Source organism: Microtus ochrogaster, chromosome 10 (genome assembly GCF_000317375.1).
Source record: "Microtus ochrogaster isolate Prairie Vole_2 chromosome 10, MicOch1.0, whole genome shotgun sequence".
Taxonomy (NCBI): domain Eukaryota; kingdom Metazoa; phylum Chordata; class Mammalia; order Rodentia; family Cricetidae; genus Microtus; species Microtus ochrogaster.
This window is the reverse complement of record NC_022016.1, coordinates 84,445,283-84,461,324: the sequence shown is the minus strand read 5'-3', so window position 1 is coordinate 84,461,324 and position 16,042 is coordinate 84,445,283. Positions and strand designations below refer to the sequence as shown.

The 16,042-nt window shown below is 48.4% G+C and overlaps 2 protein-coding genes across 2 annotated transcripts in view; one reads left to right on the top strand and one right to left on the bottom strand.

Annotated features, from left to right (window-relative positions):
- The window catches only part of Mtor (mechanistic target of rapamycin kinase), a 104,139-nt gene that overhangs the window by 33,791 nt on the left and 54,306 nt on the right, over positions 1-16,042 (top strand). Inside the window, 2 exon segments of the mRNA XM_013348604.1 lie at positions 1,650-1,812; positions 1,936-2,081. Of these exon segments, the coding sequence (XP_013204058.1) occupies positions 1,650-1,812; positions 1,936-2,081 (309 nt within the window).
- On the bottom strand, positions 5,873-11,116 carry Angptl7 (angiopoietin like 7). The gene is made up of 5 exons (XM_026782248.1): positions 10,477-11,116; positions 8,407-8,507; positions 7,733-7,927; positions 6,917-7,115; positions 5,873-6,750 (listed from the first exon to the last, which is right to left on the bottom strand). Exons 1-5 carry the CDS (start codon positions 10,829-10,831, stop codon positions 6,581-6,583), a joined length of 1,020 nt encoding a protein of 339 aa, XP_026638049.1. The 5' UTR covers positions 10,832-11,116; the 3' UTR covers positions 5,873-6,580.

Here is a 16,042-nt window from a genome sequence, read left to right as displayed (position 1 = left end):
GCTCTGTGTCACGTGAGTGTGGATTACACGTGCCTGGCTGATGCTCCGTGTCACGTGAGTGTGGATTACACGTGCCTGGCTGATGCTCTGTGTCATGTGAGTGTGGATTACACGTGCCTGGCTGATGCTCCGTGTCATGCGAGTGTGCCTAGCTGATGCTCTGAACCACTACTGAGCACAATGTCATTCCCAGAGAATCTGGTTTGTTTGTTTTATTTGGTTTTTAGTTTTTTGAGACATTTTCTTTGTGTAATGGCTTTGCCTGTCCTAAAACTCATGCTGTATACCAGTCTGGCCAGGAATTCACAGAGATCCTCCTGAGTGCTGGAATTAAAGACATGTGCCATTACTGCCTGGGAGAGACTGTTTATTACCTTAGTCCCCGATATACATTGGGGATCCATTGTCAACTCTGAATAGATAAGGAAAGCTTGTTCCTTCGTTTACACCAATCTTTCAGTGTTCAGATTTTCAGATTAGAATTTAATCTTTTTTTCTACCATATTTCAAAATTACATACATTTGTCTAACTTAACCCTGAAGCATGTAACAGAAAGTGAAGAGCATTAAGTTCTAACCCCACCATAGCGGGGCCATGTTCTGGTCTCCATTCCTCTGCTACTGCAGGCCACAGCGCCTAGAAACGTGGAAAGCAGTTTATGTTGGGGGCTGGGGGTATCCATCTGTGCGACTCTGTGGGGATCTCACCTCGATGTTGTGGCCTTGGAAATGGCTCTTGTGCTGTGGAGACCGGCAGGGTGTCCTGTGTGCTTTGATGGCACTTGAGTCTGTCGTCCCTCACGCAGTCACCCAGTCAGACGCTCTCGGTGTGTTTGGAAAGCGGTAGCAGATGCTGCCTTTGCCATTTTTGATCTTAAGAATTTAGACATTGTCTGGGCAATATTCCAAGAATCACTTAAGGACTGTTATTTCCTCAATCTGTTCGTGTTGAAGCTTTCTTTCTGGTCGTACCAGTGCAGAGAAGCGCTCAGAAACCGCCAGGAAATGTAACTGTGAAGAGAAGTTAGTTTGCTCTATCTTCCTCCCCACCCCACTCTACCACAGTCCCCTGGGTACCATGTCTATACATGCCCTAAAAGATGCAGTTGTCGGGGCTGGAGAGATGGCTCAGTGGTTAAGAGCATTGCCTGCTCTTCCAAAGGTCCCGAGTTCAATTCCCAGCAACCACATGGTGGCTCACAACCATCTGTAAAGAGGTCTGGCGCCCTCTTCTGGCCTTCAGGCATACAGACAGAATATTGTATACATAATAAATAAATTAATTAATTAATTTAAAAAAAGATACAGTTGTCATTGCTAGGCTTGCCAATGCCTGCCTGAGGTCATAGCAGTTGGGAGGTGAAGTAGTAAGGTGCCCAAGTATGAGAGCAGTCTGGGCTGTAGTGTGACCCTGGCTCAAACAAGCAAACAGATTCGAGTTTCCTCCTTTGCTTGCCACAGAGCAGGTAGTAACCTGCAGTTATTGTGCTGCTTGGGGAAGATTTAGATAACTTCCAACAAGCTCCATCAGGCAGCTTTGCTCCTTGTAATCAGACGGCAGTGCCAGAAGCAGGTTGATAGAGCTTGTGGCACCAGGCAGAGGCACGGGAAAGATTGCTAACATCCTTCCCTGCCTCCTGGGTTCACAGGGATCTTTTCAATGCTGCATTTGTGTCCTGCTGGTCTGAACTGAATGAAGACCAACAAGATGAGCTCATCAGAAGCATTGAGTTGGCCCTCACTTCTCAAGACATTGCCGAAGTCACACAGACCCTCTTAAACTTGGCTGAGTTCATGGAACACAGTGACAAGGTGAGCTTTCCCTCCATTGTGCCAGTGGATGGTGGGAGGAAACCAGCTGGCAGGAGGGGCAAGCAGGAACACAGCCCACTCTTAAGTGTGCCCCATCTACCATATTCCTGTGCTTTCCTGTAGGGCCCCCTGCCACTGAGAGATGACAATGGCATCGTGCTTTTGGGTGAGAGAGCTGCCAAGTGCCGAGCATATGCAAAAGCCCTACACTACAAAGAACTGGAGTTCCAGAAAGGGCCCACTCCTGCCATACTTGAGTCCCTCATCAGGTAGGCCCCGAACGCCTGTGCTGCTGCCTGCCCCACTTCACTGGGTTCCAGTGTAGAAAGAATTCAGCTGTGTGAAGTCTGCCGTCAGGTGTGCCTGGCACATGTGAATATGTGGCTACAGATGGCTGTCAAGCCTTGTTGTCACCCCGTCAATCCTTACCTGCACGCCGTTGTTCCCCACCTTGTGCTGTCTGGTCCCAGTAAAATCCACGGGAAGCAGTTCTCTGGCCACAAGCCCTGGGAAAGACGGACAGATGGGTGTCTAGCTTAGGTGATGCTGCCGAGCAGCACTAGGTGCCCAGAGGCAGGGGCAGGTTTTAGAGACAGTCTTTTGGTGCCCACTCTTCCTCCTTTGGAGTTCTGGGACTATGAAGAGCAAAGTCTGAAGTGCAGTGATATTTCCCTGGTTAGATTTTGTTCTCTCCTCGCCTAAGATGGTTTGGAATCTTCTGGGAAGTTGTTTAGTAAATGTTGTGCTGTTAGAAGTTACAAGCAGCCAGAAACATGAGCCTCAGCTCCTCGAGGACTGCTCACTTCCCCAAATGATTTTAGAAATGGTAACTCTGAAATCTGATATCTCGTGGAGATGCTAACGTGGTTCATCATCTAACTGCAGATAGCTCAGGACAAATCAACAGCTAACGAGCTTCTGGGTAGGCCAGCAGACCCTGCTGAGCCGAGCGCTTCAGCAGCCGTGTTCTGTGCGCACTCTGCCTTCATAGCAGGCCACAAACGGCGTGATCCAAGAAGTCAAAATGGAATCCGACTTTTGCCCCATCCACTGAAGTCCCAGGTGGGGACGTTTGCAAAGGTGCTGTCCCATGGGGACTGCTTCAGCACAGGAAACACAAAGACCTGCATTTCTCCCTTCTACCTCTCACTTGTTCAACCTCATGTGATAGCTTACAGAAACCAGTAACTAACTAGGCGTGTTAACACTAACTTCAGACAGCTATCATGTCCTTGCTGACTTTCCTGAGACCTGTTTGAAGCTCCTCATCCCCACCGTTGGTTTTTCCTTATATTTGAGACAATCATAGAAACACTGAAGTTAATGGACTTGTTAGCAGAAAGATAGAGTGTGAGCAGAAAAGCACTCGTTAGCTTTTTAAGCCAATGTAATGGAAAATGACCACAGTTCCCTGCAAATTGATTTGGATTTGACGTGTTTTGTTTTATTTTGTTGGTTGTAAATTCAGATCGAAGCGAAAGCGTGCACTCTAAGTTACTCAGGCCTGTTCATCTGATGGAGCTTGGGTGCCTTCGGGAGTCTCCCCAGTGCCTTTCTGTTCAGCTTCTTCCGCCTGCAGCTTTCTTCTCTTCAGACAGAAACTTCTCTCCCTGAGTACCGCTGTGTAGTTCTGACTGTGATGCCCTCTTTACAGGGAAAGCTGTTTTCTTGCTTCTGGGAGGGGGTGGATCTGTCTGTTTATTTGGTTTGGTTTTGGTTTATTTTTTTGGGGGGGAAGAGTGAACTTAGAATCCTCCTGCCTCAGTCTCCTGAGTTCTGTTTTAGACACACACCTGAGGAGAAAGTTGTGGAATCAGCCTTGGTCCGAGCTGCTGTTGGGAAACTGCCCCAGAGTAGGAAACACCTGGTGGCTCCTTCTGGGGTCCTGGCACTCTGAGTCGTGTGTCCCTGTGTGGGTCTGGTCTTGAGATGGAGCTCTCTTCCTTTCTTCATAGTGGTTTCTGAGTTCCTGCCCCCCCCCCAGGCGAACTGTAGATATCTTGTCTGTTTTGACTGTTAGCATCCCTCCCCCACACAGTGGTTGTTTCTTTTTCCTAGTCATATTCCACTCACTAATTTATCTGTTCCCAGAGCTTATGGTAATACATACATTTAACATTACCAGCTATTTCTTATTTTTTATTTTTGCTTTTAAAAAACCAACAGTTTCCCTTCGAGCAGATGTGATGGTGCACCTGTAATCCCAGCACTCACCAGGTAGATTTGGAAGGATTTTTCCACTCCGGTTCCATCTGTCTGTTTCCTACCTGTGTGTTCTGGGACAAATTAAATCCCACGTGTAATCTTCAGGCTGGGTCAGCACTAAGACAACATACACTGCTTGAAGCTCACATAGATGAGAAAGTATATAATCACTTCTCAGGGGAGCGGGGGATTAGGAGGAATTGGATTTTAAGAAACACATCGTGCTAGCTATGGGGCCTTGGTTATCTAGTGCATGAGGACAGTGGTCTGTTGGCCTCTCTTCTGTTCTTGTTTTGCGAAAGGGTCTCACTGCATAGATTGGCTGTCCTGGAGCTCTCAATAGACCAGGCTGACTCCTGCAGAGATCTGTAGGCCTCTGCCTCCCAAGTGCTGGGATCAAAAGCATGTGCCACAGCAGCCTGCCTGCCTTCTCTGCTCTGCTCTGCTATGTAGAGAATCTCATCAGAGCTTGTGCTCTCTGTCCCACAGCATCCGCACAGTGAAGAACAAGGACTGGCGCTCACTGGGTTCTCAAAGGGCCTTGTCTTCTACAGCAGCACCCAGCTCTGCTTCTGGGCCCTGGCAGCTCTGTCTTCTCTATGTCAGAGGCTGTGAGGGCACCATCTGTCAGCCAGTACCAAACACATGCTGGGGAGTGTGGGGGCTGGAGTGCCTTGCTTGCCCTTTCTTTACCCTCCCTCTTCCCCTCTGAGGAGTTTCTCTCCAAAGTGCGGAGACCCACAGGAGTTCTTTGGGGCTCACATTAAATGGAGAACCATCAGCTTTTCTGTGGGGACGCCTTGCTCTGCACATTCCTGTGAGGCCTGTCGTCCTGCTCCTCCAAACAGCATGGTGCTGGGCACCGCATTCTTCTGCCTGCCTGAGGAGGTTTCTGTTTGGATAGCACACCCCTTGGGACCCCTGTTTTATGCAGCTTCTCTTGTCACTTTATTTGAAAAATCCCCAAGGTTCTTGTTCATGAGGGGAAGTAGATTCCAGGACCAGACATCCGTGGGTACAGTGAAGTTACTAAGTGAGACATGGCTTATCTTGTCCTGACTTCCTCCAGAGGGCAGCTCCTCTTGTAAAGGACCAATCCCCTGACCCCTGCCATGAGCCCAGGTTGGTATGGGCTGCCAATGCCAGGCTCTGCTCCTGCTTTCCAGTGGCTTAGGCCCTTCCTCCTTCCCCCTTCCCCCTGTGCCACTTCCTCACCCCATTCCCCCCTCCCCTCCCTCTGCCCTTTTCTTTTTCTTGCTTCCTGCTCCTTTGGTTTCCTTGACTCAATGCAAAACCAACTCAAGGGTCGCTGCTCATTCTGACTTTTTACCTGAAGTTTTTACCACGCTCTCAGTGGTAATAATAAGAATTTAGAAGAAAATACTCAAATTTTGATAGTATTTATTGTAAAAGAAAAAGGTATTTTGAATGTTTAGAACAGAGACTATAATCTTTTAATTTTACAAAGCAAGGTGCTTCTTCTATACAGCCTAAGTTTCTAACCACAGCACCATCTACCTTCATTTCCAGACATTCTTCTTATAGGCAGTGTTTTTAAGGGGATCTCTGAGTCCATTTCTTACAGAATGAGTAAAAATGGGTATGTACATTTACTGAGAATGCGTGAAGGCCATACTGTGATCACGTGGAGGCTGTGCTCGCTCCTGCTGGTCTTCCCTCCCACATGAGGCCTTTCAGTGCTGTTTCCTGGAGACTGCTTGAAGCAAGTCCGCCTGGACAGCTGCTCTTTATCCACACCTCTTTGTGCCTCTTGAAAATCCTATATGCCACCTATATACTCGGGAGGTAGAGGCAGGCGGATCTCTGTGAGTTCGAGGCCAGCCTGGTCTACAAAAGCTAGTGCCAGGACAGGCTCCAAAGCTACAGAGAAACCCTGTCTCAAAAAACAAAAACAAAACAAAACAAAAAAATTCTGTTGCATCATGGTGGTGCAGGCCTTTAATCCCAGCACTTGGGAAGCAGAAGCAGGTAGATCTCTATGAGTTCAAGGTCAACCACTACATGAGCTCAGAACAGCCAGAACTATATAGAGAAACCCAGTCTCCAAAAGAAAAACAAAACAAATCCTGTAGACACAGGAAATGTCATGGGATTGAAGAAGAGGAAGCCCCTTCTCCGCCACCCGCTCTTTTCCCTCTGAGAACTACTTCAGTCCTTCTTTACTCTTTTTGCTCATGGCATCTAAGCCTCAGTTAGAGAAGCTGACTACAGTGACCTCTGGATTACTGTTTCCCACAGAAAGTCATGTGGAGAACAGCTGCTGCTCTCTGGGCCCACGCAGTCATCCCCCCCAAGGCACCTGTGGCAGGCCCCCCTGGGTCTACTGTGTCACCATTTGCTAGTGCATTAGTTCTATTGTGTGTACATGTGCTCACATCGGTGGCACAGAGAGAGTTCTCTCGGCTCCTTAGAGAGTGGCTTTTTGTTGAAGATGATATACCATTCCCTTCCTACCATTTTCCGCCCTCCTCCCATCCTGCTCTGCCCCACTCAGCCTTCCACGTGCCTCACTCCAATAGCTCTACATTGCAGCAGCCTTCTCTTAGGGCTTGAAGTCTTCTGGACGGATCTTCATCTCCACCCGTTTGAGGGAGTAGTTGGCTCCGTGCCAGCCGTACCAAGTGATGCCATCCGTATGTTTCTTGTGCTCCCCCAGGCGGTAGTACACCCCATTGAGGTTGGAATCTGTGCAGCAGTTGTACCAGTAGCCACCTGGCATGAGAAACAGATGAGGCATGTAGGCTGGGATGGCTCCCTAGGCTGTGGCTGACTGATGGCGCTAAAGCGGGAAGCAAAGGGCCCGCCACAGCCAGAGCACAGCTGTAGTTCACTGCTTGTTCTCAGCGGTACTGTGGGCCCCAGACCTCCCAGGCCTCACCTTTACGGAGCTGTGCACACTTGTCCAAGCAGTTGTCATTGTCCTTGTCCTTGGTGCTGAAGACTGTGTTGTTATGGTAGAGAAGGGCGTCCTTCCCCACGTTGCCACTGTAGTTCCCCAGGAAGAGGCGGTAGCTGTTCAGCTCATTGCCCAACGCAAAGTGGCTGTACTCTGCGTACCGTGTGTTGCCCTCCCAGTCCTGGCAAGGAGGAGCAGCGTCTTAGGGAAGCTGTAAAGGACTTCGTTTCGACAGATCCTGAACACTTCCTCTTTCTCTAGTTCCACAGCCAAATGTCTCCTTAATGATTGGACTCTGTTAAGACTGTTACAGTTGACCCTGTTATCTGGAAGCTAGCAAACACAGGTCTGAGACCAAACTTGGGTCTGGACTCACCATATGACCTAATTGTTCTTTCTGTGCCCCTTCATGTCTCTGTTGGACATTTTTTTTAAATCTCCCTCTGAGATGCTTTGGGAAAGTGGGGACATTGTACTTGAAGGCTTCTAGAGTGCCACCACCCAGCATCCCTGAGATTTGTACTTAAAAAGATCCCAGGCAGAGGCAATGGTGTTTCTATCTCTCTATGGTTTACCCTATTCTGGCCTGCATCTCCCCAGGTCTGGGTCAGTTGTAGTTTAACTTTGCTGAGAGGTAGAAAGAAGAAAAATATCTTCCTCAGCTGTACTGAAGTTTCAGGGAAGTTGCCTCAGTGGCCGTCCTGACCTAATGTAAGCAGACGATGGCAGTGGCTTCTGAACCATGCGTAGTCGTGTGCTGTGGACCTGGACCATCAGGGCCTCACAGCTCACGCTTACCTCCAGCTCCACACGAAGCCTTGTTGGCTGTCTGGTAAGCCGGTGGATGTGTTCATTCCCTAGCCAGAAGTCTCCTCGGATGCTGCCAAAGCCCTGCTTATACTGTCTCCAGTCTTGGTAGAAGGAGACGAGGCCACTCTTGCGTCTCTGGATGATGGTCCAGCCTCCGCCTGAAGTTTCCATATCACAGAACACCTGAAACAGAGAAGATCCTCTGGGCAGGGGTAGGAGCTTGAGGACAGACTCCCCCATCTGTGTGCTGTGCCTACAGGGTCAAGCAGTCGGCCCATGGACTCTGCACACTGTAGCAGAAATATTGCCCCCAGTGTGGAGGGGCTGGGGCACCGTGGTGATTAGCTTGGGGATGTAAATGGTGGGGGGGGGGGCATCAGGTGAACACAGCTTGAATGGAAGAATGAGGTTCTTCAGTGTGCCTCTTTCTAATGTCTCCTTTCCTGGAGAGCAGTTGCTCTAGGACTTTGCCGAAGTGTGAGCTAGTAATGTGTTGAGAGGAATTAGAGTTAACATTTGACAGATGGCTGGATCTGGAGGAGAAATCCCATAAACTGGGCACTCTCACAGCTCCACCGTGGGCCGTTTGCTTCTCTGAGTCTCCCTTTCTGTGGACCAGACCTTTAAGGACAAAGGGTAGGACATGGCAGTAGCGACCTCACCTCCAGCTCAGGACTGCCCAGGAACTCATCAGGAGGAAGCTTGTACACTCCAGAGATGCGGTAGTTCTTCTGGTAGAGGGAGTAGCAGTCATAGATGGCATCTGTGGGGGACACCCAGAGTGAACAGGGATGGGAGGGCATGCCTGATGCATCCGAACTAGATTTTAATTCTACCGTAAGGTGCCCATGAGTAGAAGCAGGTGTCATGACCGTGGGGGCAGGTTTGGGCTTCCTTGGTTATAAAGCAGTGGAATGGGGAGGCCTTTCACCTGTGCCAAGGGACCTTAACCAGGAAGCTCCAGGGTAAGTGTAAGTAAGACACCCTGTTGTAGCCCTGACCCTGAAACTACAATGGTGTGGCCTGTGAAGGCATTTGACAGCTGCCCTGTGAGTAGCTTCGGGCTTCTTGGATGGGACCTCAGCCAGGGGCTAAGTTGCAAGAACCTCAGAGGGTTGCTGTTTCTTGGTTTGTTTTTTCCTCAGGTAATAGCCTCTGTGAATTGTGAATTAGGGAGACAGATTTGAAATCTTACCCCCTCCTCAGTCTCACATTGCTACATGCTCAAATGAAAACCAAAACCCCGAGGAGCCTATTGGGACAGTTCCCTGCAAGTCTTGATAAACAAGGAAATGAGACATTCCCACTTCCCCTTGGGCTTGATTCAAAAGCTTCCATGGCTGCTTTGAGGCTGCTCTGTGCTGGGTTTTGTGTCCTTGTTGTGAATAACAGAGCAGGGCTTCAAAGAAGCAGCTGCTTCTAGGAGAGTCTGGCTGTGAAGGAGTCACTTCCTGCTCCCTGTCTGGGGACTTTTTCCCTGCTGGCACAGGTGGAAGTGGGAGCTCCCAAAGTGCCCGTTTTCGCACAGGCCATATTGGGGAAGGGGAAGTGAGGTACACCTGCCCTCCCAGCAGACTTCCAGTAGCAAGAAGCGGCACAGCCTCTGCATCTGGCCTGCTCTTCCGCGTGAGCAGTTTCATCTCAGACTAAATGAAGGCTCGCTTGTCTGGTAAATGAGAACACCTACCTTTGGGTTCCCAAGCCGAGGATCACAAGGTTCATACTTTGAAACAGGTTTATATATTTGCTTAATTAGCTAACAGACTTTTCAGGCTTAATTTTGGGCAAAACTCTTTCTTTGTCTGAACCAAGGGTAGCCAGGGTCTTATTCACTGGAAGCCAATCATAACTTCTTGATTTGGTTTATAATGCTGAGTACAAATACTTCATCTATAGAAAATACTCATTCCAAATGTTTTCCAATAACATCAGAAAATTAGATTTATCTCTGAACAGCAGATTCTTTTATTGGCCTGCCTGTGCCAAGCTAACCAAAAGCTGAAATACTGTTTTCCTGAAGAGCAAATTGCATGTGCCTTGTTTTCAGCCACTAAAGATCAGCGTTTCAGCATTACATTTGCTTATGTTTTGTGTTATTTGGGGGAGTTCTATTAGCAAACATGGGGAAAATAGATCAGAACTGTGGAATATCAGGGTGTCTGTCCTTTCTTGAGCACAAAGGTGTCGGTCAAAAGGTTGCAGGCTGTGTCTGCACTGAGATGAGCTAGGTGACATTTGCCACCCGTCTGCACTAAGTCCTGAGGGTATGCAAGCACTGTATGAGGTGAAACTTAGCCTCTAGAGCAGCAGCTGCTACTGTCTACTGTTTGTTCCTGCTTCTTTGCATCTGTCAGTGCCCAGCAAGGAAGTATAGCAAGGCCACACCAACCTTGTGTGACTTTGGGCAGACTTCACGCTTCAAAGGGGAGTTCAGACTCCTCATTTGCTAAATTTTATGTGATTCAGATGGACTGGATGGAGCCAGGCATGATACTTCATGCCTGCAACTCCAGTGCATCCAGCCTGGGCTACATGAGACTTTATCTCAGAGAGAGACTGATAGGTCTTGGCTAACCTTGCAGGACATCCTAACCCCCAAGGAGTACAAAGTGAACCTTTAATGATAATGCACCTCCCAAGGGCTCCCCAAAGTTGTCCTGTTGAGCAGGTCATCCAGAAGCAGTGCTGGGGCCAGGAGACCTCAGTGGGGACAAGGCGAGGACAGCACTTACCTGCCGAGGTCTGTGTAACTGTCTGAGCTGCCTGCAGCTGCATGATATCGATCTGGTTGTTCATTTCAGAATACTTCGCCTCAGCCACTGTGAGCCGAGCCTCCATGCGCTTGCTGCTGCTCTCCAGCTCCATCACCTGCATGACCACACTAACCCAGTCGCTCTCCTGCTTCTTGCTCAGCTCACCCAGCAGACTGCTGAGGTTGGCAACCTGGGCTTTGAGCTCCCTCATTTCCTCACAGCACACAGCCGCTTTGAGCTGTGCAGGTGTCTTGCGCTTAGGAGGCTTCTGCAGCCACACTGGGTGGCTGACAAAGGCCACAAGGATAATGCAGAGCCAGGTCTTCCGTAGCATTGTCCAGAGCACTGTTGAGATATCTCCTGTGGAGTCTGTACCTAGCGGAGTCTGTGAAGATGCAGGAACTCAGGTTTTTGACTCACACTAGCAGTTTTCTTCCTTCCTGGGGGTCTCCTTTCTCTGCACTTTCTTAGCCTTTCTCAAAGCTAAAGTTCTAAAGAGGACCTCAGTGGGTGTCCCAAGTCTGAATGCCCCACCAAGGCAGCATCTTAAATATTGTTAGTGCCTGTACTCCACCCTACCATGCTGTTCTAAAGCCCCTCCCACCTCATCTGGGAGGGTCAGGTGCCTGTTGAGTGAGGTCAGCACAGAGTTAGGCCAGAGGCGAGGAGGAGGGGAACGGAGCGAGTATTTGTTTCTTTGTACAGTCTCTGGGCTCAGACAGGAGGCTGCGAATTTGTTTCCAGTTGCGCCTATTAGATTATACCCCTGCCAGCTACTGGCTTAGCTCTATCAGCAGACAGGCAGCAAAAGAGTTTCCAAACTCCTGTCTGAAGGTTACATAACGCAGACTGAGGGTGAGGTAGTGACGGAGTCAGGACTGAGACTGCTGAGCTAGGGAGCCTGCTAAGGCAATCCATGCTGTTTCCTTGTGGTTCTGAGCTATTTGGACATCCCACTGAGTGTGGGCAAGCATGGGTTTTAACTGGGCTGGATACCTCTCTTTCTGGTCATCATTCAGTGCTGTAGAAAATCCTGCTGAATCTGAATTAGTAGTTTGCCTCTGTGGAACTGTCTTCCTTTTCACACCTTCCTTCCAAAAAGATGGCTTGACATTTTACAAGGAGCTGTCACAAACTTAGGACAGAGAGGAAGACTCAGTCCTGCCAGGCATGGCTCTGGGATTGGTCACCCACACTTCTCTCAGAGTCTGGGCAGCAGGGAATAGGCCCAACTTTTGCCTGAGCTTCAGACTTAGAGAAAAGACTCCCTGTCACCCAATCAGTCCAGATCAGGAACCTGGATCCCCTCTCTCCTTGCAGTGTGGTTTGCAAGTTGTTAGTCCTCCAGCACCTTCGTGTGCCTTTGCCTGAGAAACGGGGTTATTACAACCTTGATACCCTTCATTTGAAGTGCTAAAGCCATGTAAAGTCCTGGAACTTTTCACTAAAACAATATACAAAGGTCCCGCTGTCCTTACTGCAGGAGCTGTCTTTGGAACGTGTGCCACTGAGACAGTCACCTATAAAGAGCTTAAGCCATGAGTCACAGAAGTGCTGTGTACCATATGATCCTATAAAGAGCATCCCGGGTGATTCTGCTGCCCTAGAACCACAGTGTCATAATGCAGCAGAGAGCTCTGGGGACATGCCAACCTTTGCGATAAGTATAGTGAGCCAGCTGGTTAGCGTTCAAGCGGAGAACATTCGCCTCTTGTTCCTACCTCACACCACACACAAAATTCCAATTCTAGATTTAAATTCTGGATGTAAAAGGCAAAATCATAATACCCTGGTGTAGGAGATTTTCTTCAGCTTTTTGAGATAAGCCAAACACTAAAACTGCCAACACAAGGGAAAGCAGTAAGGCATGCTGGCCAGCTGTGGTGGCATTCTCCTAATGTCCCAGAACTCAGGGCAGAGGCAGGAGGAGTGTACGTTTTAACCATTTGAGCTATATAGCAAGTTCAAGGCTAGCCTGAGCTACATGGTAAAAAAAAGAAAAGGAAATGCAAGAAAAGTAGCCATTTCTTTTCAGTAGAAGACACTGAGGAGCCAGGCATGATGGTGTACACCTTTAATCCCGGTACTTGGGAGACAGAATCAGGTGGATCTCTGTGAGTTCAAGGCTAGTTTGGTCTACAGAATTCCAGGACAGTCAGGACTGTCACAGAGAGAAACTCTGTTTACAAAACAAAACAAACAAACAAAAAAGACACAGAGAAGAAATAGAAAATCAAACAATATTTGCAGTGTATACTCCTGGATTCAGGCGTATAAAGACCTCTCCACCCAGTGACTCATGAGAGCAGACACTGAGTTCAGGACGGAGGACATGTGCAAGACTCTGCATCTCGTGAGTGTGCGTAGAAACACACATTCCAATCACAGTAAGACGCCACTGCACACCAGCCAGGAGGGTGAAAGTGGAAAAGCCGACAATAGCAAATGTTGACAGAAAAATAGGTTGTTTGGGTTTTCATGTCTACTGAGGGAGTGTGAAGAGTGAAACCAGCATGATGCCGTGCAGAGCTGAGCACAGCTGTGACCTGGAGTTCTAGGTATCTGCTCAACAGCAGTGCAAACACATGAGCTCGACAGACACACTCAGGAGAGTTCATGGAAAGGCCTGTCCCAGGAACCAGGCTGAAATCAATCTGTCAGCAGTTGCATATGCAGACTGTAGCGTCTCACACAGCGGATTACTGTTCTGCAACAGGAAGGGCAGGTACCATAGCATGCAGCAGCACAGTGTGTCTGACAGAACATGAGACCAGGTAGTCACAAGTTCAAAATCACAGCAAAGGGCTGGGAGATGACTCTGTTTAACAGCACTTGCTGTGCTTATAGAGGACCAAGGTTTGAGCACCAGGATCTGCATGGTGGCTCACAGCTGCCCTTAATCCCAGTGCCCAGGAGATCCAGTGCCCTTGTCTGACTTCTGCAAGCACATGCATGTGGTGCACAGTCATCTATGCAGGCAAACCACTCATAATATAAAATGAAAATAAATAAATCTTAAAAACAACAAAACCAGCAGGCTAAGTGTTAGACGTCAGTGACAGTCCCCATGAGGAACGGGAGGGTGGGCGGGAGGTGACGGGAGCTGCAGTGCACTGCTCTGTACTTTGTCTGGTGAAGTCCCAAGTGTCCTTCCTCTGATAATCCATCTGTCTCTGCACTTGGGGACATTCTTTCGTGCGTATTTCCTTCTAGAAATTGTTTAAAAATAAATGATGCACCAATAATGGAGTAGTACCTGACTCGGGATTGAAGTACAATAAATCTCAAGCATTTCAGAGTGTCACCTCAGTGGGAACATCTCTCCTGACTCCCAGGCTGAACTCGGTCCTCACATTATTCTCCAGTTGCTTTATTTTCCCATTTGTCCCATTACATGACATTTGTTTCTGTTAGTCCTTTTTGTATTTGTATCTGCCTATGGCCCTAACCTGTAAACTCCATGAAGAACAGGCCTCGTCTGTCTGTCCTCTCTGGTAGCTGCATCTGGCACTCAGCACAAAGCCCGAGGTAGAATACCTTACTGGATCTAAGAGATAGAGATGGGGCTCCAAGGGGGAGTCCCTAATACCTACTCTGGGACTTACAGTCTCTCTGACTTTAGTCTCTGTAACAGTGAAGTGTATCAGTGGTGATACCACTGTCATCTCAGTTTCTTGGGACGCTCACTGTCTGTGTGTCACCTCTCTCCTAAGCTCCCTCCTTATACATAGATAGGCCGAGTTTCCTTTCCTCTGACATCAGAAGGGATGGGTGGAGTGTAGGACAGCCCATATTGCTTTTACAAAAGGCACACCTGGAAGCTGCCTGATTGCCCCATGCCAGCCCTTTTGTGTTGCCCACGGCATCCGCATGCTAGCAGAGCCCCAGGTCTTGGCCATCCTGAGGCCAAGATCAGACTTCACCCAAAATACACAGTGTGCTTTGCATCCAAGTAGATCAAACTAGGTTTAGGTTGAGCTTTGAGCCCTCCCCACCCACATCTTCTTTCTTGTAGTCTTTTGCCTGAGTGCTTCATTTCTCTCTGGGTATGAAGAAGCAGAGAAAGGGAAAAAAACTTCCAGGCGTCACCAGGAGAGGGGCAGCGCCCACTGTTGCAGAATAGAGAGATAACAGCCAATTTGTCAAAAAGCACTGACAAAAAGATAAAGTTGGAAGTAATTAGCTGGCTGACATACTGGGAGCAGTGTGCCTGCCAATAGCTCCCTAAATCAGCCAAAGCCTTGGAAATGTGACAGCCATTCATCAGTTTTACAGCACGCCTCAGACAGGCTCCTCAGTTAGAAACCTGGCCCTCACAGATCGTGTGCTTTGACACTCTGAGGCTTGAACCAACCTGTGCCACATGCTGGATTGTATTAGGTACCAGGTCCACATCCATCCAGGAGATGCCTGCAAGCAGTATGTACCCAGCCTGTCACCAGGCAGTGTTTGGCCTCTGGGGACAGTTTCCAGAGGGCACATGGAGCTGTAAGTGTGTACACAGTTTCCTTGTGGCCTGGACCCACCAGGTAGCACTGTCAGCCAACTGGATTCTCTTGGTGATGGCTTGTTAGCATAGCATAAAAAGAATTATGAGGCCAGTTGTGGTAGCCCACACCTGAAACCCCAGCATTGCAGAGACTGGGGTAGGAAAACAGCAAGTTCATGGGTTGCTTAGTGAGACCGTCTCAAAACTCACAAAACAAAACAAGCAAGTATGAGGTATCTTAGTAAAGTAGAAATGCCTGTAAAAGCAGAAGGCAGAAGCATATGCTGTGTATCACTATGTAAAATATATTTAATATGCATAGGTGGGATTATTTTACATTAAAATTATATTGTACTAAATATATATAACATATTCCCTACCCTGACTGAGTATGTCTTAATTTGGGGTGGGGAGACTAAAGATACAGATCAGTGCAATAGCACTCTCCTAATACGTGTGAAGCCTGGGTTCAGTTGCTAGCACCTTGTGCCACCAAAATCATGTGTGTTTGCCTCTCCATGTCTCCCTTCTCCAACAAGTCACAAAGATGGTTTGTTGGGTGTGGTACTTTATGCCTATGTTCCCAGCACCCTGGCTGACACAGAAATAACACTACAAGTTCAAGGGCCAGCCTAGCTACATAGGAAGACTCTGTCTCAGAAAACATATATATAAAAACTTTATAGAAGATGCCCTCACTCTCAACAATTTCTAAAGGTTTCTCTATCCCTCGTCCTGACCTGGCCTCTGTTACCATTCCCCCTTTCCGATCATGAGGACCACACCGCCGCTGCACAGTTAGCACGTCCTCTAGATGGAGCAGACACCTGGAGACTGCTCAGAGGGAAGGGTGAGGATGTGGCAGGAGCTTTTCCTTCTCAGGAAACTCTGGAATCAAGACTTCAGCAACCTTTGTGGAAGGTCAGAAAATAGCCACTGGGCTTGCACAAACTTCTTTTTTTTTTAAATATTTATTTTATTATGTATACAGTATTCTGTCTGCATATATGCCTGCAGGCCAGAAGAGGGCACCAGATCTCATTACAGATGGTTGTG

Excerpts from the sequence above, each read along its gene's own strand:
- Angptl7 (XM_026782248.1), bottom strand. The coding sequence starts at position 10,831 with ATGCTACGGAAGACCTGGCTCTGCATTATCCTTGTGGCCTTTGTCAGC. Across the intron at positions 7,116-7,732 it reads GGCTTCGTGTGGAGCTGGAG|GACTGGGAGGGCAACACACG; the intron begins GTAAGCGTGAGC and ends CCTCCTTGCCAG. Across the intron at positions 6,751-6,916 it reads GTGTGCACAGCTCCGTAAAG|GTGGCTACTGGTACAACTGC; the intron begins GTGAGGCCTGGG and ends TTCTCATGCCAG.